This window comes from Oculina patagonica, chromosome 10 (genome assembly GCF_052425735.1).
Source record: "Oculina patagonica isolate OP01 chromosome 10, crgOcupat, whole genome shotgun sequence".
Classification (NCBI taxonomy): Eukaryota; Metazoa; Cnidaria; class Anthozoa; order Scleractinia; family Oculinidae; genus Oculina; species Oculina patagonica.
The window spans coordinates 10,637,668-10,661,208 of NC_135767.1; the positions used below are offsets into that span (position 1 = coordinate 10,637,668).

At 38.8% G+C, this 23,541-nt stretch overlaps 3 protein-coding genes across 6 annotated transcripts in view; 1 reads left to right on the forward strand and 2 right to left on the reverse strand.

Moving 5' to 3' along the window:
- LOC144667429 (uncharacterized) overlaps window positions 1-23,541 on the reverse strand; it is a 67,334-nt gene that overhangs the window by 3,364 nt on the left and 40,429 nt on the right. The window contains exons 1-2 of one of the 3 annotated variants that reach the window (XM_078528839.1): window positions 1,398-1,975; window positions 240-310 (exon numbers count right to left, since the gene is read on the reverse strand). The exons of 1 other annotated variant lie outside the window; for it this stretch is intronic. In XM_078528839.1, coding sequence (XP_078384965.1) covers window positions 240-294 — 55 coding nt within the window. In that variant the 5' untranslated portion in view covers window positions 295-310; window positions 1,398-1,975. Of the gene's footprint in view, window positions 1-239; window positions 1,976-23,541 lie in introns of those variants that run through there. One more of the 3 variants, XM_078528838.1, reaches the window with a different exon arrangement.
- Window positions 263-6,382, forward strand: LOC144667431 (uncharacterized). Of its 2 annotated transcripts, none has more exons than XM_078528842.1 (3): window positions 263-295; window positions 4,807-4,889; window positions 5,449-6,382. In XM_078528842.1, the coding sequence occupies exons 2-3, from the start codon at window positions 4,832-4,834 to the stop codon at window positions 5,916-5,918; spliced, it is 528 nt and encodes a 175-aa protein (XP_078384968.1). In that variant the 5' UTR covers window positions 263-295; window positions 4,807-4,831; the 3' UTR covers window positions 5,919-6,382. The 2 variants fall into 2 exon arrangements, with proteins under 2 accessions (XP_078384968.1, XP_078384967.1); XM_078528841.1 differs by lacking the exon at window positions 263-295 and adding an exon at window positions 2,130-2,586.
- On the reverse strand, window positions 16,448-23,344 carry LOC144667422 (heat shock 70 kDa protein 12A-like). Its single transcript, XM_078528820.1, has 5 exons — window positions 23,214-23,344; window positions 20,945-21,264; window positions 20,247-20,471; window positions 19,317-19,482; window positions 16,448-18,523 (listed from the first exon to the last, which is right to left on the reverse strand). The coding sequence occupies exons 1-5, from the start codon at window positions 23,230-23,232 to the stop codon at window positions 17,469-17,471; spliced, it is 1,785 nt and encodes a 594-aa protein (XP_078384946.1). The 5' UTR covers window positions 23,233-23,344; the 3' UTR covers window positions 16,448-17,468.

Consider the following 23,541-nt stretch of genomic DNA (forward strand, 5'->3'; position numbering starts at 1 on the left):
CAAAGAAAATAATTACGAATCCGCAAAGATTGAAAGGGAAAAAAAGAGCGTCTGCTCAGAAGGCATGTCATTTTTGTCAGGGGCACAGTGGCGGACCTGTTAGAATAAATAATTAAACGATACGCGCGAGCGAAGGTAGGGTAAGCGGGCGTGGGAAGATGGTAAATTGACTTTTGTAGCCACACTGTAACCTTCCCTTACATTGCAGAGTAGAAAAATGAACTGAAACCTATGCTTACCAGACATCATTGACATGAACAGAAGTGGCGGTATGAAAAAACCAACAGCCTTCATGGTAAGAGAAGTCTATCTAGATGGAGGAAACAACCATATCACTTTGTTGCACGTTTCTTTGAGCGTTTAGCCTTTTTCGGGTGCATTGGTAATGTCAACAAAGATATTGTTTACGTGATGATATTCTTCAATTAGTTTCCTTGTAAGTTCAACGTAGACCTAAGGTCATTCCTCTTTCATATTATGGCTTGCAGTTTTTAAAAATGTTTGACAGGGCTACTGATGTTCTTAGGACCCCTCCCTGGTAGTTATTAAACAACGCCTAAAAAGACACCAATAAATTCACTCGTGTGGCCATTGTTATCAAATATTCAGCCCAAGCATTAACGGCCAGGGAATGTTGGCGCTTATATTGACTATATATCCCTCCAAAAACATAAAAAGGGCACAGAAAATCGAATCAAGTAAATATATTTCAAACGAGACTGTGACCTAAAAAGCTACATTGTTTCTTAGTAAATCCTTTTGACTTTTGACATGGCCACCTCACAATATTAACATGTCAAAACACACGCGCGAGAGGCAAGCGACACTCCGGAAGCAACTTTTATTTTTATTAATTCTATAGTACAACCCACGAATCATATCCTGACGCCTTCTTTGCGAGTTCATGTCTCACGAAGAAGTTCTTAAAACCTACTTAAAATGTTTGTGGTTGGACGAAAATTTTGAAAAACAAAAGTGAAACGAACAGGGTTTCCAAACTTCAAAATCGATCGATTTTTTAGATTTTCTTATAAGCGAAAACGTCTTTGATGTAGCACAAGCCGAGCTTCACTCAAGTCCATAGCTTCATAATTTTATCTCTCTCAAAAAGCGTACAGGCACTGTGAAGAAGGCGCTTTCGGATGGTTAAAAACGTCTTGTAAAGTGTAGACGATTAAACGATTCAATCGGAATTTATTTTGGTGTTTTTATACACAGCTTAAACTGAAGCCGAGCGACCAAAAGAATATACTTGTTAACTTAATTCTCAAAACATCTTTTTAGAGAGATAAGAACAGTTTATCGGTTATCTAAAACGTTTGATTTCCCAAACAGCGGGAGAAGCTAATCGCAGACTCGTGGTATGCGTTGTTTAATATGAATGAAAAGTTACAAACCTCACAAGTCTTTAACTGAGTTCCTTCAGCTCCTGTAGCCAGATGAGATTAAAGAGTTAGGTGTTTGCACAGTCCTTCTACATTGTCATATGATCATTGGACACTGTGTTCGTTACCTGGTTTCGTATTTGCTGAACGAAGGCATCCCTACTTAAGTTGAGAATTAGCGTGTGGACTTATGCTTGGATGATATTTTAGTTACACGAAATGCATAAAAAATCTTATTTTTTGAGCCGAAGTTTTAAAGGCAAAACAGTTTTTACAGAGATTAACAGCTTTAAATTTGTAATAGCGAAACACAAAAAAATGGTTAAACTCAAACAAATAAGGAAGTACTTTTCTTCATTATGTAAATTTGCCTTACAACGGTTGAATACACTAGTAAATACAAAATCCAAAAGTGATTCGAAAAGCCAGTCTACATTTGCAAGGAAGTAGGATGGAAGAAACTTCAACTATATTAGTTATAACTAGTGTGGATTCATATGGACTCGTGTGTTGACTGTCAAACGATGCTGAATTATGCTGGCATGACTTTCTAAAAGATAGAATACTTGTAGAACTTAACGTGACAAAGCTTTGCATCTAAGCATAATTCTTCCACGCATAGTTCTCCCAAGGACATTTTTGCCAAGGATAATTCTGACTCCTAAGCAGAGTTCTCCAAGGCATAATTCTTCCAAGCATAATTCTTCCAAGAAGCATTTTGCCAAAGATAATTCTCCCAAGCATAGTTGTTTAAAGCCGCCAAAACTCATAAAAAGATCCCAGCTAATACCACATGAATACTGTTAATTTCGTTTATTGCCTTTTTATTTCGTTCCAGATTTACAGCCAAAACTGTCGAGCTAATCTTTATTCCAGTCTTAATCTTGATATTGTGGATAAAACGAATGTTTTTAATTTTCAGCTAAATATAGCGACGTTTAAAGTGTTCAACAAATATGAAGTTTATGCCACGTTCTACTGAGAATGAGGTTTACCATCACAGCATAAGTCAACAATGTGAATTGTTTTGGATGCTTTTATTTTCAAAACACAAAACTAAGCAACAATCATAATACCCAATGAATGACTCGGAGCAGAAACTGAGAAGATCCAACACATCAATAACCAGCGTCTTTTGAGAGCTTGTGTTTAATCTGATCTGGCTATCGAAGCTGAAGGAGCTAAGCGAAAGACTTGTGAGGTTTGTTACTATTCATTTATTGTACAAAGCGTAGTAGAATCCTTCTTCGGTTATTATTGAAGTTTAGCATCGCCTTTTCTGTCAAATAGAAGGGGATTGAGCATTCATACAAAAAATTGCTTTAAATACTTTTTCCCTGTAGTAAAGTTTTAAGAATTGGTTTGATGCGGTGTTCTTCGAAAAGGTTTTAGCGTCGCATTCGCTAAGGCGTGGACAAACGGAAAATCGTCTTCTATAACACAGTATAAATAGAGAATATTCAAAGAAAGATGATTCGAAACAACTGATTCGAAACAACTGATTCGTTGCGTTGTCAACCGCAAAACTAAATACTATTGCTGCTTGTTCTACAAAAGATTGTCGGAAAATTTTTTGAAAAGGGTTTTGCTTTATTTCAACGCTATTCAGGGATTTCCCACAAAGAAACGTTGGTCTGTTTGCCTCGCGGTAAAATTTAACATTGTTCAGCTGATCAGTTCTAAGTCACTTTGAAAGATTTGACGATTTGACGTTGCTGTCAAAATCAGGAAGACATATAGATATTGTTGATCCAGAAAGAGTGAGAGGCTAAAAGCAAGGCCCAACAAAATATGCTCACAGCACAACAAATTTTCTAATTTTGAGGAAGAATAAAATAAACTCAAATATAAACTCAATATAAAATAAACTAACAGAGAAACAATATCAACTTACGGAAAAAGAAAATTAATGCACGTGTACAACAAAAGCGGCTAAATAAAGACTAAAAGCGCGAAAAATTCACAGGAAAATACGAAAACCGGTCGATACAATTTCGTTCAGAAATAAAACTTATTTTCGTCATAAAATTAGGCTTAGCAATTCAGTAAGGTTTTGTTACCTTACATTTGGGTCTTGTCATTTACTTCGGTAACTTGATCGATTCTGAGCTAAGTTTAGTTTGAACACAAACATAAAAGATGAATGTCGCCTGGCCGTTAACAAGTAAACCCGATATAAACTGCTTCATTCGAATTGCGCAAGGAATATATCTATTAACAACGCAATCATTGTGGATCGTACCGTAAACCGTTTTTGTTTGTCACAATTTCACGAAATATAGACCACTTTAGAAAAGATTGTGCAAGAAATGTTTCGGTAGAAAATTCTGTCTCGCTCTCTTTTCTCGAGTTTCATTACACACACAGTGAACACAGCGCAACAGATGTTTTTCGCCTTTTCATACCACTACTTTGTTTAGATCAGACTGACTCTTCCACATACCCAGTTGATTTCTAAGTTTCTGTGAGAAATATGTCAACACAATGAGCTGCCAAACAATAAAGTAACAGGGCCATTGACGCAACTGATAGTATGTCGGTCATGTCCTCTGAGATATAGCTATTGTATGGGTATTTCGAGGCAGGCAATCGGAAAAGCGGATTGAAAATGTCGTGAAAAAAGACAATCAAGCGTTAACGGGTTGTACATATTACCCTTGTGAGCTCTTGTGTTTCAGTGTAAATTGGCGAGATGTGCCATATTTGAAATAAGACCTCACTGGGGCAGTGTATTTTTAGGGCTTCAGGAAATCGCATTTTATTCGGAAAGGATTCAAGATTTTGAAATGAAACTGACATGCAGATTGATCAGACCGATTTAATGTGTCGTAGTTTCAGGCCCTGTATGAAACGTAAATGTCGATGAATAAAAAAATAATAAAGTTAATTAAATTTTCCAAATTGAAAATTGAACATTTTAGTCGGAAATGTTTCATTTCGAGATGGGACTAAAACTACGTTAGTGTAAACTGTTCTGCTGAATATATTTCAAAGCATTTCCCATAATATTTTCCAGTACTTTTTGTGAAAAATACAAATTTCGTGATTTTAGCTAGTTTGATAATTAACCAATTTGACACCCTCAGATGCTTCAACGTGGAAAAGTTTGACATTTCTGTGATATTTAATCACCGACAACTCCTTCTTAAAAGAAATGAGGTCATTCAAGCAGAAAAATAATATTATTTTATTTTTCATAGTGTCCCATTTTGCCATTGCTAATACCTTTATTCTGCTCAAAGTCGATTGGTTGACAATTGATAATGAGCATTCTGCGCATGTTCAAAAAATCGGACTTGGACAGAGTCCGTGTTCTCTCTGACTAAAAGAAAAGCGGGGTCTGGGGACGAGATTGGAAGAGAGTTGTTGCATTCTTTGTTTCTAGGTTTTAACTGAAACATTTCTGTTTTCCTTTTTGTAGATATCTCGTTGTTTCGATATTTACCATGAAGGCTGTTTGTGTTGCCATGTTGGTATCAGTTTTGTGCATGTCCGGGGCTATAGGTAAGTCGATATCTCACTTGTTCAGTTGTGTTACAAACGAAGACTACAACAACTCGGGCACAATTTATTCATTTGTTTACTTTACTTCAATTAAAACGAAGCTTTATCCTGCAAGTCAATGCTTCCTTATTTTCAATATATTTTTTAGAAAGCATATCAGCTAGTTGTCCAGTTTTCACCATTCCCTTTTCAACACATCTCATCTTTCCACCTCAAACTGTTTGATTGATGAAAACAGACATGCAAGGTTTTTGAAACCAACATAATTAGCTTATAATTAGCTTAGCCACAAAATAAAGTGGTAAGTTTAGAGTATTTGGGGAAATCTTAACACCATCGTCTCAACTTTATCTGTTCTTCAATGATCACAGTGTTCTCCAGTTTTCACCTCTTACAACAGCCCTGATAATCTTCAAGGACATAAATGGCTGCATATATTTTGGGAAAATGAAGGCCTTTATTCTATAGTAATATTCATATCATCTGTAGTCAAATATCTTCCCGAGCGGGGTTTCCTTCACATGACCTAATGAACATTTTCTCTCTTTTTAACAAACAGGACAAATTCAATGGCGCAAGCTCAATACCAGTCCAGTGTGTTTTGGTACAACAAATAGCGCGTTCGGCACATTTAAGATTCCATCTGGTGGCAACCTGCAGCTCATCAAACTAAAGCTGGTTCATTTGTATGGTTACGTATCCTGCGTTAAGAACGTTGCTCGTTACTATTCTCACTGGGGTTGTGGCTTCGCCTTGCAGAATCCAGAGTACGTGTTGCTTGCCATAACAGATGCGTACAATGAAATCCTTTTGCCGCCGAAGCAGTTACGCTCTTCTGCTCCGCGCATGGTTTTCGTGCCCGGATATACCTCTCAAACCCCTGAGCTTGTCCTGTCGGTGTTCGACAATCCTCTTGCAGTGCAGACGGGCAAAGAGTTGCGCATATGGTACACCGAGGATCTGCTGAATCGTTTCGAATCCGACAATGATGGAAGAGTTTGCTGTGATGTTTATGCTGACTTCATTTAGCGGAACTTTGGCGAAAATTATTGTTAAGAAGTTTCTGACTTCTTTTTGTTGCTGTTAAAGAAAGGCAATAAAATCCGTGCATCAAAAACAGGTTTTGGAATTTGATCTTGTGATTTATACATTCATCCATAGCTCAAGGCTACTTAAGAGGAAATTTCGACTCAGACCGGGCGGTTGGTGGCATATGATGAAAACTCAAAATTCTTGATATGTCGCTCAAAGAAAGCCTATGGTAGGCCTAGAATCGAGCCTAGAAACGTGGTGGGATTTTTTTCTTCAACCGTTATGATCTCCAGTGTCTTCTAAAACAAACAAAATAAGCATGACTCATACCGTGTCGTAAACTTCGCACTGGAGTCATTCGCATTAAATGAAACCCCGTTTTTGAGCCTAGAAATGTACTATTGAAATGTTAATAAGTCATTTGAGCCCAATCTTTCTTCTCTAAGTTAATTTTGAAGGTCACGGCGAGCCGCTGAAAATCACTAAAATTCGGTTGCTCGAAATTCTTAATTTGGCGCTCTTTTTCGAGAGAAAATTTCTCTACCCGGTAAAACTCTAAATTACTTGAATTTCAGATATTTCCGACCAGATATTGCAAAACGTCTTGTTTCTAGTCTTTCCTCCTTTTTCTACTAGTATTTAGATGTAATCTACAGCAGAAGCTCCCTGTTAAAGTCATCGTGAACACTATATCTTTCAAATATCGAGTATAAAACGAATTTCGAATCCTGTCGCTATCTTTATCGATCAGTCTTCAAGCGTGCCGTCCACAACTTCAGTACTTTTCCGTGTTGACATTCTTGTTAAACAGCCGTCGAATAAATATACCCTTCTTGTATCAACCCTTACATTTCTCGACCGAATTGCTGGTCCGTTGTTCTTCATAGTCGGAAACAACCACTGGAACCAGACAATCTGTTGTACTCCGATTACATGTGGACTAAACTTCCCGTCATGCAATCGCTTCCGTAATAGTCACTCAGGGGGGGGGGGGGGGGGGGGGTCACTCGGTAGGTTTTTTGTTACACGAATTCTATAAATAAAAAACACTCGATAACTCGAAAGATCAGGACGTCTAAACCAAATATCCTGGTTAACGCTGTGCCAACATCCCTTCGTGTCCCTTCACGAAAAAATCGTAAAAGGATCGTAAACTGACTTATGTCAGGAGCTCCTGCTTATGTCAAGGTTACAGTGCTCATTGTTTCACTATACTCAAACAACCAAAGGTTGACACAATGGTAAACCATTATTTGCAAGAAGCAGAATCTTGGCCAAAATGATATCTTCATCAGATGGCTGGACCCACACCATCACCACTATCCCCCTGCCTACACGACGCCGAGCGGTACTCCGCGTGAGGTCCAGATCATATGTCTTTTTAACAGAACAGGTAACACAGACCTTGCACTGTTAACTGCTGTATTGAGATATCCAGAACGACATTTATTCATTTTTAACAAGGTGTTTGCTACTTATCTGATTCTGTCACAAAAATACAGCAAAAATAGGGATCTTCACTTAGGGGCGGAGGCTCCCGTATATTCTGATTACCCCCTTGGCGGTGGGGTACGTGGTGAGGACATTGCGAAAAAATATAGACCATTTCAGTCAATACGATTTGAAAGGCACTGCCTTTTTCTTCAGGCTCTAATAAAAAACCGCACGTAACAGAAATTTTTAGCCAATTTTTATTACGAGTCAAACTGCAATCTCTTACACATAACGACCACCCTTAGTATTAGTACCTCCCCTGAGTATCACATGAATGTGGCACAACTGTCTCACGGCATAGTCCTGCATATCTTTCAGTTAAAATAACTGCCGTATTTAGTCGAATAAGCACCGTCTCCGAATAAGTGAAGCCTTTGAATAACGCCGCAAGTGGGACAAAATGTTAATAAGCGCCATCTTCGAATAGTACAGTCCCGATGCGGCGCTTATTCGAAGAATCCCCTTTGCCTAAAAAAACACTACAACACTAAAACAGCATTGCAAGTTTCCTTCCATCAAATTAACAGGCAATATTGTTCACTTACAAGTCAATAAATTACACCATTATTCGATCATTAAGTTCTCTGTCCAGAATTATTACAGTACGTAAGCCTCCCCCCTCCCGGAATAAGCGCCGCATTTGAGACCTGACTACGGTATACATTCGCCGAAACTAGACTTAGCACTCATCACTTCGACTGAAACTCTGGAAATCCACAGTTCACAGTCCATTTCACATCCACAGTCCAATTCACAACCAGCCAACATCTCCAAGCACACAAATCGTTAGTGCGCTAGACTCCGGGTCGACCGGTCCGTAATAATAATAATAATAATAATAATAATAATAATAATAATAATAATAATAATAATAATAATAATAATAATAATAATAATAATAATAATAATAATAATTATAAAAACAATATATAATTATAATAAAAACCTTCCCAAACTCCTTTGCAACTGAAAAATCGTCAATGCCAAATAACTTGGTCAGTTTAAAGTCAGCAGGAGTAGTACGTCGTATAGAAATAACTTTTACCATAAACTACTTCTTGTATAAGTCGTAGGTTGATGACGTCATTAGTCACGTGACATTGCCCTGAAGGTCGTTTTTGCTCACTGTGACGAAGATATTTTGTTACTGAAAAAAGCAATCATTGCAGTTTGAAACACATTGGTGTGAGGCATTTCAGACTGCTCGGGTACCAAACAAAATATAAAAATTAAGGTAGCTATGTACAATTTTAAAAAAGTGGGAGTCTGGGTACAAGTGCGTATCTGGCGATGCATTAAATGCGAGGAAGCAACAAATTACATGTTGGTAGATATTTATATGTTAAGTACATTTTTATCACTTTTATTGTTATGACGTCATTGGTCACGTGACCAGAACGGACCGCGGTTTTAAATTCGCTTGAAAACTTTACCTGTATCTCTCTCTTAAGATTTTTTTAAGCCAAGTTGTAGCTTTTTAAATAGTGTTTTTAAAAATGGCCATTATTACTTTTTCCTAAAAAAGGACGGCAGTAAAAAATACAACTGAAAAGTTTGTTGGCTTTCTTCTCAACGACCATTTGCGTTAGGAATAAAAGAAAATTTTGCCAAAGGAAGGAGTGTCTGCTCTTTATGATAGCGTGGTCAGTTTCTTCTCGTTTCATTTGGTTTTAGCGAGGTTGAATGTAATTTCTTTCAGACGAAAGGAGTGGGCCTGGGGAGAAGTTAAATAGCTGCCCCTCCCCCTCCCCCTGCTGGTGGTCACCCCAGCGGATTCCCCGTGGTCCGTATTGTGGGCTCATGAAGAGCATTTTCAAAATACAGTCGAAGCTCTCGTAAGCGGACACCCTCGGGACGCGAAAAAAGTGTCCGTAACTGGAGCTGGCCGCTTACGAGAATGGTTCTCGTACGCGGCCACTAGAGGTGTACGGGATAGATGGCCGCTTACGGGAGCTTGCCCAGCTAACAATAACCGGACGGACGTGGATAACGACAAAACAAACACTGAAATATGGTATTGCAATTACTGTAAAATCATTGTGACGAACGGCGATGTGAAGTTGATTGATAAAAACAAGTTACAAAGGTTGTTAAAAGGACTTTCTTTGGGATGTCCGCTTACGGGAGCTTAAAAACAAGGAAAAAGTCTAAGTCGTTATCTCAGAAAGTGTCCGCGGCCGCTTACGGGAATGTCCGCTTACGAGAATGTAAAAATACAGAGTTTGTATGGGAGCGTAAAACGGGATTTCAAACCAGGTGGCCGTAAGTAGAGCTGTCCGCTTACGAGAGTGTCCGTTAAGAGAGCTTCGACTGTAGCGACTATGCGACAAGATTTTGAGTTATAGAGGACAGTTTTGTCGATGTTTTTCTTTCTTGACGCAATCAAAACGAGTCCCCAAACGTAGGGTACACCTCCTTTATTTGTATTCCCGATAAAGAAGAATATGGAATGAGCAGAAACGTGCGAAAACGTGGGCAACAGAAACTAACAGGGACCTGGGCTGAGGTAAGCGTTTCTCATTAAACAATAATTTTTTTAGACTGGTTAAAGCTTATGTCTTCGACGTTTATCATGATTATCAACCTAGCTTACTGGAATTAAAGCCGGGCTAGGCGTAAAAAAATAGATGGTGAGAACGAGGCGATAGTATTAAATGGCAGTCATTTCGTCGAGGCATACAACTGTTATTTATGTTCGTTATCTGAATTTTAAGCTACTGTTTTCCAAATTAATAAGACTCGCATCCTTTCATTAATATTTATACATGAGGAAATGTTCCTCAAAATATTGACCAAGTGGCCATTTTAGACCACAAAGAAAAATTACGTCAGGAAGATTTTATGTGATACCTTTGAAATTGGAAGAAACATTTCAGCTCAGTGTGATCTCTTTTTAAGTTAGACTAGAGACTACTTGCAGTCAACCTTTTAGCTAATCTAGACTTTAATTAAACAGTGCTACTCACGTTTTGGAATGCCTTTTTGGGTATGTTTAATAAATGAGACCATTTCTTAACTTAAAATTTGTTCTTCCCATGATGCAGTTTTATTGTATTGGTAAACATAGATTTACGTTTCCTTTGCATTTTGTGGTTTACAGGTCAGGGACTAATAGAATGCCTAATGTTTTGACAGGACATTCTGGATTACTGTTCAGTGAGTTAAACTATGGAGTTCAGGTAATTGTTGATCTCTTAGTTTTACACATAGTTATGTGACAGTCAATTCTGGCAATTCCCTCCCTTCTCTCTACACATATTCATTGCCTGAGGCATTTAAGATCTGCTTTTTGACCAGACATTTGTCTACTTTACAAAAAATCTGTTTGTTTTTAAGGCCTGTATTTTCAGTTGTTGGATGACCTACATTAGCATTTTAAAGTAGCAATGTAAAAAATCGTGAGGCCTTAAACTTAAGCAAGCCAGAAAACCCTAATCCCAATATAAAGCTAACTGCAAGCAACATGATGTACCCTTTGGCAACCAAAGCAGGGACGGCGGAGCCGGGGGGCTGGGGGGCTTTAGGCCCCCAGAATTTCCGAAAAAAAAAAATAAAGACTTACTAAGAGAAGAGTCTTTTTAGCCCCCCCACTTCAAGTCACTAGTCAGCGCCCCCACTTGGAAAAATGCTCCGCCGTCCCTGCAAAGTGCTTTTAAGGCTAGCCAGAGTACTATATAGGCTAACCGGAATCTTATGTAGGCTAACTGGCTCGTATGTTTCATGACACATAAGTGCCATACAAGCCAAAATACCTAACTCCAATAAATAGCATAACCTGAAGCCACCTCAGCTAAATATACTCAGGCTAACTGGAGTACTGCTTAGGCTAACCAGGGAGCTTTTTAGGCCAACCAATGTGCTATTTGTATATAGTGGAATGGCTCTCATGACTTGTTGGCTCGCACTTTGTCAAGACCCAAGTTTTTTTAACTCATATTAAAATTAGCCAAGCAGTAGCTGTAAATTCGATTTAAATAAACTTCAGCTTAGTTTTTGTTGGCAACTTGCTCTACAAGAATACCAAACATAGATTTCAGTGATGTAATGCTTTGAAATGAACAGATTACAAAATTCAGTTTTAGGGTCCAAAACATTTTTTTTTCTGAGGTTCATGACAAAACATTTTTGTTTCAATAAAAACATGTAAAAATAATGAAATAACAGAGAATTTACATAATTTTTATCGCAGACCACAAATTTTACTCCAGGTTAAGTTAATGTGTCAAGTTTTTTTGCAGCACAGGCTTGGTTCCATGTGTGGTTCCAAAAAATATCCATACCTCCCCCAAGGATGGTTATTTGGTTTGGACCCTCCCACCCCCTGGGATTTCTAGTTTCGCTTCATACTTTCTTTAAAAAGTTTGTACTATTGAGACCCTCATCCCCCTCGGAATTTCCAATGACCATCCTTGGGGTGGGTATGGATATTTTCTGGAACCGCACAATGTGGGCATTTGCTTATGAAAGTAAGCTGCAGATTGATCTGATTGATACACACTAATCTATTTTCACATTTACCTGTTTTCTATGGGATATATAATTATATATTGTTTTTACCGGTTTCACTTGTAATAATAATAATAATAATAATAATAATAATAATAATAATAATAATAATAATAATAATAATAATAATAATAAAATATAAAAACTTTATTAACCAATTTCTAAAAGAATTACAATGATTTGACTATTCGAATAAGAACTTTATATATAAACATATTATTTACATAATAATAAAAACAGTGTCTTTAAAAATGTAGAAAAATAGTAAAAGCGACTTCGAGAGCAGTAATAAAAGAAGAACTATATATTAAAAAAAAAAAAAATATATATATATATATATTCGATCTAAATTGCAGTACGAGAATTCTCTACTTGAAAGTCCATATCATAAATGTCAATGTTCCTGTTTCTCTTTACAGTTCTTGATCCCCTTAGGCAGATTAAGGCGGATCGGAGGATCGCAAATGAGACTTTTGATCTGATCCAAGACACCGTTGTTGCGTAATCCTCCCCTTTCTTTGCGGCGATTAATTCTGCAAGCCTACTGTGATACCTCTTGCACTCCTCGCCCATTCCTCCGGTGGATGTAAACACCAATGGAGTGAAAGTTCCCTGTTCTACTTGAAGAACCCTGTCTGCGTAAGCCCTCTTCTTCTCATTCTCATGGTTATTATAATAATAATAATAATAATAATAATAATAATAATAATAATAATAATAATAATAATAATAATAATAATAATAATAATATTACTCAAACCCTCGCCGGGGTCAACATTTTTTTCTTCCCACAGTGCTGTATCCACCCAGGTGTGTGTATGTTGAGAGGATGAAGGAGAGAATGGCCTGCGATGGACTAGCATCTTATCTTGTGGTAGTAAAATACTCCTACTATATATAGGAAGAAACTCCAGCCTGATGCGCCACTAGGCTCCAACGTTTTTTGTAAGACCATGAAGAAAAAAGGCAGTGCCTTTCAAATCCATAGCTTAAAGGGACTATGTCACGGATTTTACCAGGTTTTTGAAAAGCCATAATTTATATTGTGTTGCGGGAAATCTAAAAATAATAGTCCATTTTTATTAGAAATTGCTATATTAGAGCACTAAAACTGTTAACGAGCATCTTTGGCTGTGGATGGCTCGGATGGAAACGGATTGCAACTTAAAAAAATTAAGGCTTACTTTTTCAAGTTGTTTCCGCGCGTCTTCTAAAAATCGAAGTTTTTAGCCGTAGTTTGATTTCTATCCGCAAATTAAGGTTATATCTTCCTTTAAATAATCAAAGATAATATTTTTTATAGGTTAAGTTGCCTACCACTGATTTCAGAACAGTTTAGACCAAAAATCTGCAAAATCCCCGTGATATAGCTCTTTTAATGTTACTGTAGACCTTCAAGGGTCGATTTTTTCCAAAAAAAGCTTCTAAACGAAATTAATGATTACTACGTTATCTTTACTTTTCGAAAAAAAATTGAAAGACTTCGACGTAAGAGTTATCCGCAAAATCGTGACTCACCTGAAGCTCTCCGACTCTGCCGACTTCTTGTTCGACATCGAATCACGCAACTTTTAACGTTCAAGGCTAGGTTTCGTCAACAAAATCTGGTCATTTTCGGGTCAAGAAAATACACTTTACGGCCCTCACATATGACTCACCCACAAACAATTAATACATTACCATTGAAAAGAGACATATTACATTACGTCGGTCTTTCATTGGGTTATATTTTCATACCAGTAGACCACGAACCCAGTTTTGCCATTTTATATATCGCTTCACTTTTAATTCGACTTATTCAATTTATCCCTCCATCTCTATCAAGACGTGGTGTTTACTGCAATGAAAGTCAATAACTGCTCCGATCGAGCCAGACAACGAGGGGTGCCGACCAAATTGGAAAATATCGAACTGTTACGAGCAGAAATCCAAAAAAATGAGAAACATTTCGGGAGGAAACAGTCAGATTATTAAAGAATTCCTTTAAGGCCTTTCCTCTTTTCTTGGAAACGTTCTGTCATATCAATGTACATTGCTTGGTGAGTGGAGTAAATCACGCTGATCGTAGCAGTGCAGTTGTGGCGCCCCTTGAGGTGCTCTCGACTCTGTTCGCGTGATTTATGTTGGCCGACTTACTGGTAAAAGCATAGTGCTGGATCTGGGTCGTTTGAAGGAAATGTACTGGTGTGCTCTTCATTGAAGTCTAAAGAAATGGTGCTATGAAACAGTATGCCCAAAGGCTAATGTCCCGCCTATAAAAGCACATTTTTAGCCCCATTTACACGCGCTAAAAAGTCGGCACGGCACGGCATATTTTTGGCACCGTGACCAAACCATTCCGGCACGGCACAACCCATTTACACGACCAAAACAAGAAGGTTTTCTCCTGCTAGGCACGATCAGCACCCCTGCTTTCCATCGGTTATCTTCCCGAGAAATGGCAAGGTCTGGATGTTTTGCTGGAATTGTTCATCGTGCATTCAGTGCAAAACAGGAATTTTATCGGAAAGGAACGAGTTTTCGACCATTCAACATGTTCAAGAGTGTTCAGGGGTTGACCAAATTAGAAGAAGACGATTGAAAAATAAATCGCTCTTTGCAGTGATGGTGGAAGTGGCTTTCACACGGCGATTTTTTTTAAGTGGGAGCTTTCTCTTATTTTTTCCTCGGTGGCATTCTCATCCCCAGAACTTCTCTTGGGGCGAAAATGCCGCAGTGGCAATCTCGTTCCCAGAGCCTGCGTTCCCCTTTACCGGCGGTTGGGAAACTCAACGGCTCTGGACGAATCCAAACCGGAACCAGGTTTTCCTGGTTCCGGTTTGATTGTGCGCGTGCGCCGGAGATTGTGGTGAAACAAACAAGCTTTTCAACAGCCAATGAGATTCAGACGCCTTTGTGACGGCTTTTCAGAATAGCCCAGAGGTCCCCAATCTCGAGCCCAGAGTCCGTCTATGTCAGTCAGCGGTACGGGACGGACTCTGGGAAACTGGAATTGATCAGATCAATTTCAGGTCGATTTCAGGTAGAACCTTGGTCTTCCGGTTTTATTGCGCATGCTCTCAGGTCTAAGCGGAAGTAAATTTCCCAGAACGGAAGTAAATCGAGAAAGTTGAACTATTTCTAACACAGTATCGACAGAACTGGTGTTTATCGAAGCAACAAAAGTAACAAAAACGTTCTGCAGTTAAGAGAGTCAACAAAAGAGCGTCTGGTGTTTTTGATTTTCGTTAGTCTCTTTCTTGAGCATACTGCTATATTGGTTTTAAATCAAAGATCTTGTTTGCCTTCCAAGATTCCGCCTGACTGTGTGCATGTGTTCGTTGTTGTTTTGCGGACGACAGTGAAGAAATTTACATAATGCACAACGCACGGACAAGCTATTGTTCTGTTGATAATTGTTGGCGACTTTCGTTTATTTCAAAGACCTCTCGCTGACAGCGCATTTTTTCATGATAGATTGCATGTTTTCGAGCAAATAATTTTTTCCTTGTCGAATGGCGGTAATATTAATAACGACGTTAAAGGCCACACCGGTCAACGCTATTCAAAAGGTGTAATTAACATTTCGGCGACTCAGCTCGTGCACACTTTTACGCAATTCACGTGCACACAATTGTACAATTCTTTTTTTTCAGCAAAACAACAACGCGTAATGTTCAAATTCTGCGTTATTAGTTATTATTTTGAATCGAGCACTGTCTGCGATATTCAGTTTTTCAACCGTAACGGAGATTTGAAAGAAAACAGTAGTTCTAGCGAGATTTGCAAGTCAACTATAAATTGAGTTTTCAATCGACCTTGTCCTTGGTGACGCCGTCGTTGTTGTTTTAAAACTCCGCTCAGAATTGACGTTTAAAGGAAGTCCTTTTTTTTATTCAAGGTATCTTTTGAGTTCAAAAAGAATAGTAGAATTAGAAAATACTTCATTTATGTAGCGCCATATCACGAGTTCTTAGGTGTTTTACAAAATTAAGGTGATACACCTGAACATTTGACCATGGAAAACAAAAAATGATTTTCCAGGGTTTCCGGTTTGGTTTACTTCCGGGGAAGATTTTCAGACTTCCGTGTTGATTTCTATTGTCCTGTGAGGACCAGTAAGACACTGAATTATTATTCAGTTTCCCAGAGTGAGTCCCGGCGACCCTACCGCTGACCAACCGCTGACGGATCGCGGAGCCGGGGATCACTCTGGGCTCGAGATTGAGAGGTCCCGATCCCTGGCGCAGACCAGAAGGATCGCGGCCTCTGGGGACGAGATTGCCGCAGTGGCCGCCATTTTCGTGGAAACAACGCATGCGTCACACTTGCTTTCGGCACGGTGCCTCGATTTACCCGTGCCGAGACTACCTCCTGAAGGTAGTCTCGGCACCCCCAAGAAATTGGGCACTGGTGCCACATTTTTTTTGGGACCGGTACGTTTACACGTCGATAATTGGGAGTGCCGTGCCCAAAATTGTCGTCACGGTGCCAAAAATTTGCCGTGCCGTACCGATTTTTTTGTGCGTGTAAATGGAGTTCTTGTAGTGACCGCAGTGCCAGAAAACGGAAATTTATTTCAGGCTTTTTCTCAGATTTTCAAGGGTGGATTATGTTTAGTCTACATTAAGTAACAATACAGGTCTCCAATTCTTTAAATATTCGGTATTCTTCTTTTTTGGAATTATAGAAATTATCGCCTGACGTTAAGAAATATAAAGAGTGCCATTACATGACTACATTTTTAGAGCTACAGTCAAACCTTTACTAAATGGTCACCCTCGAGAACTTTTCAGGCACACCATACCTTCTACATATAAACCAATAACAAGCTTAACCCTCAATAATAAGAGCCCCTCTTCCTGCAGTAAATTTACGGCAGGGAAATTTTTTCGGTATTCTTAAGGTATTCTGTACATGTATTACAATAAATGAAAGGGTTTTGCTTATCAGCAACATAATTTCATCAGCTAAATGTTCATAATTAAAACTGCTGTGCATGGGAATCTTACAAAGCGATTGTGAAATTGTTTGATAACCATCTGTTGAGTTCCTTCTACGACGGACACTGTCTGGACTAAGCCAGCTGTCCATCTCATGGGGATGTAAGTCCTAGAAAGAGTTGGGTAACCTAGCAGAGGTAATTCTGAGACAGCGTGGATGAGGACTATATATCTTCTAGGGGCACTTGTTTGTTTGGATATCTAGCCCCACTGCTTGCACAAAATGAGCAAAACTATAAGCTTGCCACAGATGCTCACAGATGCATCACTGGCAAAAATAGGGCACACAGATGATGGGAAGTGCACCTTTTTGGAACCACGAACCTAAAATTCTTCCACCTTTTGTAGTCCTGCGGGAGAACACTAATCTATATCTTATTTGGCAACAGCTAAGAGACATGAGTCGAGGACACCTTTCTTTCAACATTTTTATAGTTGACGCCTAAATAACATATCGTTTGGTAGATATTCGTTTGCTGATAGTTGGAGTACAAACGCTGATTTCTAAAGTTTATAAACCTTGAATATCGACTATATATATTGTTGTTGTAAAGTCAAGTGATTGTCACTTAACATGGAAGAAGTCCAGAGTGGTTTGTGCTGTGTTGCCACTTGAAATATCCCGTGCTGTAGCAGTTATTTCTGTTCCACCAAAATACATGCTGACTTCCAATTCTCTATTCAAGCCTCTCCAAGTTTCAGGAGATTGAACCACAACTTTTCCAATCCTTTTTACTCCAGTCTCGGTGACCAACAATGCATTGGGATTGTTAGCAGCGTAGAAGGAATATTGGATCTGCTTTTCATCCGGGTACAGTGGTCGATACATACTTCTTATCCTCTGCCCCAGTTTGACGACGTCATTTTCCTTCACAAAGCAGTTCAGCACATCGCTACACATCTCCTTGCCATTTGCGACGAACTTTTTTCCCTCCGGATGAACGCCTTTGATAAAATCTCGGCAGCAATCCGCACCATAGGTCTTGCTGATAACTCTTTGTGTAATCTTCCCTGGCCTTTTGCCAAATATTACAGCACCCTGGACCACGGCTATACTAGCATCAGAAGGAATAATCACACGACACCTTTTGGAAAACTCTTTCTTGATTTCGTCCTGGAGGAGAAGCGAATTTGCAAATCCTCCTACTAGGAGCATTGCTTTGACTTTTGAAAGGCTTGGCTCGCTGAGTAGCACCTTAAGATGATCTTTCATGGCTTCTAAAACAGGTTGAAATAGCTTCACCATAACTCTCGAACTCAAGCAAAGGTACTCATCGTTGAGTATTTTGACTTCCCCAGATCCATAGCGCCTCAAAGCTGTTGTTAAAAAATCATTGATCCAAGAGACAAAACTGCGTGGCAAGCGAATTCTTGTTTCTTTGTTTTCAAGGGCACGGATACCTCGCTTCTTTGCTTCAAAATCATTCATCAGTTTAAGCCAATCAGAGGGGAACTGTCCTCGGTAATCATAAAGCTTCTGATCACCAAAAACCTCGTTCAAAAGACCTTCAAATTGATGATTCACCTTCATGCCACCATATGGCCCGCCAGTGACTTTGTAGATCTCTTTGATGGTGCCATCATCCTGCTTTTCGTGCACCGTCACGTCTAGAGTGCCACCTTAAAAGGAAATTTTTGTTAAATGCAACTTTAGAATATTTTTTTTATCAACGTTTCAAATAATTATTTTGTCTGCAAGCATTTTTAGCCTTAAATTTCCGTGCATTTTATTCACTTTTAAGCTCGCAAAAGAGAAATGACCAATCATAACCAGTGTAACAGATCACTTTGACGCTCACAGAATATCATAAAACACATGGGGGATTTTTTTCTAGAGCAAAGAAGGAATGAGTGGTTCAATAAAGGGGACGGCTTTTTTCACTACAATCAATCAGAAATCTGCTTGAGGTGAAAATGGATATTTTTAAGGGGAATTAATCTTAACTACAGAGCCAGAGCGGCTGAGGATTGCTAAAGACGTATTTTGTGATAAGCGATTTGGGGTCGCTTTGTAACGAGGGGAACAGTTCTGTAAACTACACAGAAATTCATAGCAGCCACAAGTCAAGTTTGAATGCAGACGGTCTTTTAGCTATAGGAAGAGTTTTTAATTTCAACATCTACACGCCGTTCCTTAAAATTTTTTACCAGTTTAATCTGGCTGTTATTCTGCAACATTTTTTGAACTTGGATTTGGAATCCTAGCTTTATCCTGTTGTTTGATTAAAGAGAGTACCCTAGCTTAAGAGATTTCGGGCTACAACCGAAAGTGATGGGGAGATTTCCGCGTTTCCTTCGGATTCAGGTGATAACATGGAAAACGATTTTTTCTAAAACCATTGGAAATAGTTAGGATGGTCATCGAGGCAGACCGTTCTCACTAGTAGTGAGACCTAGACAACAACGCATTTACCTCCAATGTCGATAATCATATAGTGTGCATTGGGCTGAAACAGTCGTCCTTCCACAGAAACAGAAGCCATCTCGCTAAGTTTCCTTTCTGTACAGAACAGTGCGGCTGCTTCTGGTTCTAAAGCAATCAACAACTGCTCCGGATTGTCACGTGATCCAATCCCAGCCTAATCAAACCAAAACGGTGTTACTCTTTTATAGAACTATGTATATTCTAGGTTAAGGCCAATAAGACATCGTTTCCATATTGTCTCTCTTGTTACCACTACAGAGCTTTTCGGCGCTTATTTCTGCTGTTTTTAATGCATTGCTGTATATATCTATAAACTTCCAATATTGAATCAAACAGTAGCAGCAGCAGCAACAACAACAACAACAACAGCAAGATAAGAAGCTACGTGCGAGAATAAAGGGGTGAAATTAGAAGGTTAAGGTCAATTCTATACAGGGAATAGCCACTCTTGGCTTTTACAAAAAAAAAAATCCCAAGAGAGTATAAAGGAAGGGCTTATTATCGTTAACATAATTCATTCTAACTTTCGAGGTATAACTTTTTTCGAAACTTTAACCTCTTTGGAAACTTTAAGATAACACCTTATTGCAACAACTTAAGGCTGTCATATTTTAAAAAATATGGAAGAAGGTAAATAGGAATTTATTAGGTTTAATTAATCATCATGATTCGTAGCATTAACAGGAAAGTCACGAGTTTACATTTTGTAGACGTATTTATCGTGTAATAAGATAAATTGATTTATGTATATTTTGAGGCCATTTCTTCGGGTAGTTTTCAAACATACGCTTAATTGATTCCAAATTTGCCTTTTTCATTTTTCTATGACAAAGTTATTGAAATGAAATTGGGTGTTATTATAGAAACGACATAGCTGGTACAATAAAACACCCTCTTAGCCTTTTAGTATATTTGTACCTCATAAGCTGCTTCTCTCATGAACTGTTTAGCTTTGGGAGTCCATATGGCGGGAACAGTAAGAACCCACTGGATATCATCCACGCTGTATCCATCATCTCCAGTCTCCTGTCGGATAACCTTGATGGCTTCATCTTTCAAAAACTTGATGGAATGTGCAAACACTAGTTTGGCCTGTAGCAGTTTTCCATTGGCTGCTGGTATCTTTGTGTCCAAGTTCAGGCTCTATTATCATTGTCAAGAAAGGAAACAATATTTTTTCAGTATTTGTGAGCTACAGTCGCCCAATAGTAAGAAAGGTGGACTATAAAGGACCGACCACGAACAGTGTCTATCAAACTCTAGCCAATATATAGAGCGTTTTCACATGGCGTCACGGCGGCCATATTGGTGTTCCAAAACAATGAAACAGCGGCCATGTTGGTGTATCAAGCCAATCCTGTTGGATTTGAAGTCTCTTCTTATGTAAATCTTTTTTTCCCAATTAATTTGCATAATATATGCTGGCCACGTGAGTGAAAACGCTCTATTTCCAAATAAAATGTTTCGTTTCCCATCGCCCCGTATCTTGTTATGGTGGGTCGATTGGTCGGGCAAAAAAAAAGAAAAAAAAGGAAAAAAGGATGAACACTTGAAGGGGTTGGGTGGAGGCGGGTGGGGGGGGGGGGGGAAAAAGGAAAAAAAAAAAAGGCACGTACCTCGTCGTTGTGTAAAAGCATCTTAAAATGCTGGAAAAAGAAGTATTCCTTTTCCTCAGAGAGGCTCTTCAGATTTGTGTACTTTTCCACCGCTTTATACCCAAACGAGTCGAATGACAGGTCTGGTTTAAGCAGCAGGCATGTGGGTGTCTTGCTTGTTCGATGGCCCAGTTCATTCACCCAGTCTCTGTTCATAAAGATCGAGTCTTCACCTTGTTCCTTATTGAATGAAAAGGCAAAGCCACTGTAGGTTGTGCCAAAGTCGATGGCCACTGTTGCAAGGAAAGACTTTTCAAGATGAAGAAGCGAGTCGTTAAGATCTGTGCAAAAAGTAATCTCATTTAGTTGTTAGACCTGATCTTGCAATTATAACTTAAACATGTGTAAGAGATATGCTGGGCTCTCTTCATCAGCTGCCTTGAGAAAGGTCTCCCTTAGTAAAAAAGAGAAAAGGCGTACGCGAGAATGCAAGGAAAGGTTGAATAGACATTGTTCATGGTTTCTGAGCGCGACAAAGGAGAAAGCATGAATACTATGTTAATTGATTAGGTTTCTTGACATGGCACAGAACACCATGAACTTCCATCAAGCAACGGTGAAGTACACCTATAGCTACCTAATGTAATAAATATTTTTGTATTTTCATTATTTCTGAGCAAAAGAGATTGTATATGCTGTGGTTTAAATTCATCTTTGGTTAAAATTTTTTCAAACCAGATTTATTTTTACTATACGAGACAATGAAAAATCAATATCGAACTGGTTTGAAAAAACAAAGATAAATTGAAACCACAACTTAAAGTGCTTTGCCTGCCAAGCCACAGCCGTCTTTGCGAGTTTCGAGCGGCAGCCTGTTGTTAACTAGCAATTCCACGTTATTGCGACCCTCTCATCATGTCTCATTCGCTTTCCTTAGTTTTAATATTTACATGTTTTAAACTCAGTATTTTCTCCTTTCGTTATACGACTAAAAACTTGTGACCCTAATCGAGACAAAGTGCGCGACTCTTTGGTTGGCTCACTTTGACTAAGTTTAAGCCAAAGGCAGAAATTAATAAGCACCGTAGCAGATCATTTTGAGTATTTTTGGGAAGGTTCATCACAGGTAAAAATAGAACATCCAAGTCGTCCATACTCCAAGAATGACACCAAAGAAATTCAGTGATGCATGTTTGGAGTGATATCCAAGGCCGTAACCAGACCTTTGGCATAGACGAGGCAAGATCTTGCTCGGAGGTTCTGGGGGGCGTTCCCTCCAGAAAACATTTGAAGAACTAAAACCTATGAAACTCTTTTATAAACATTTTTCATAAGGTATTTCTTAAGAAAAAAATCAATCTTGTTCAACTAGGGATTATTTTTACAACTAAACGAATTTTTTGTTAATTTTGGGTTAAAATCAAGACGAGGCAAGTGCCTCCTCTTGCCTCTTGCTAGATACGGCCCTGATATCTTCAAATACTGATGGAAAACGGATGATATCCCCTTTTAAGGCCGCAATGTAACGTTGCGTAGAAAATAAAATGCGAGATTTGTTTTAAAAAGCAGAGAAGAAAATGGTATAATTAACATTCGTTATTCCTCTTCTGCCGATGTGTCTCAACTAAACAATATCACTGTATGACTCGTGACATAACATTTTCGTGGGAAACTGACTGTTCCACCCTTTGTGTAAGTATCACGAATGTACTCCGAACATGCACCTAGAATTGAGCTGAGTAGCCACGCAAACAGTCGATAAAAAGCGATTCCAAACCTGCACGTTTTCCGTTTAGATATTCCAGTTGGAATTTTTTTTAGTAGGTCTCAAGAATGTCCGTAATGTTAAGAACATTTTTCCGGTTGGGCAATCAAACACGTTTTCTAAATTTACCGGCATTCGTAAACAACCATATGCATAGGTAATTCTTGAAAACCGAGTCTCCCGTTGTAAGGTAGAAGTAATTTATTCACAACAACAACGCTGACCTATTTTGGAAGTTCATTCCGCAGTCAGGTCTTATTTTACGGTTGTTTCAGAAATGGTCATCGGTTGGGCATCACTTGTACAATAACCTGGAAAGTGTTAATATAATAAACTGAATATCTGTTGCATGGTTTGTTGCATCGGTTAACCAGCAGTCGATTTGATCTGATCAACGTAACACAAGAAGAACATCATGTAGTAATGCCCAGGAGTTGAACACTTTTGTTAGTGCCACAAGCGTGACCATCAGTTAAACAAAACCCCTGTTTTACCATAAGTGTTAGTTTTTATGCTGAACGTTACCTGTTAACGACGACGCCATACTGGCCTGGCCTGGAGGGTTTCCGACGCTAAAAGATGCACAGGTTAAACGACGAAGTCCATGAACTGATAGAAGTTGTTGTTTGCTTCGTGCATCTCATGCAAATGAAGTCAAGGGAAATTTCCCGGAAATCCAACTAACCAATCAAGGCTCAAAGATGACTAGTCTGTCATAGATGTCTTTCGAAGTAACGGGGGTTGCCCCAGATTAGCTTCTGTAAACATCTCTTATTTTTTGAGAAATTTTACCTTGCATAATAGTAAAACTTCAAAATTTTTATTTTCCTGTCCAATGTTCTTATTCTTTTTG

Bases quoted from the DNA above. Each gene is read 5' to 3' on its own strand.
- LOC144667431 (XM_078528842.1), top strand. From the start codon at position 4,832: ATGAAGGCTGTTTGTGTTGCCATGTTGGTATCAGTTTTGTGCATGTCC. The intron at 4,890-5,448 runs GTAAGTCGATAT...TTTAACAAACAG, and splicing joins GTGCATGTCCGGGGCTATAG to GACAAATTCAATGGCGCAAG.
- LOC144667422 (XM_078528820.1), bottom strand. The intron at 20,472-20,944 runs GTACGTGCCTTT...CAATGATAATAG, and splicing joins TGCTTTTACACAACGACGAG to AGCCTGAACTTGGACACAAA. The intron at 18,524-19,316 runs GTAAATGCGTTG...TTTCCTTTTAAG, and splicing joins TATGATTATCGACATTGGAG to GTGGCACTCTAGACGTGACG.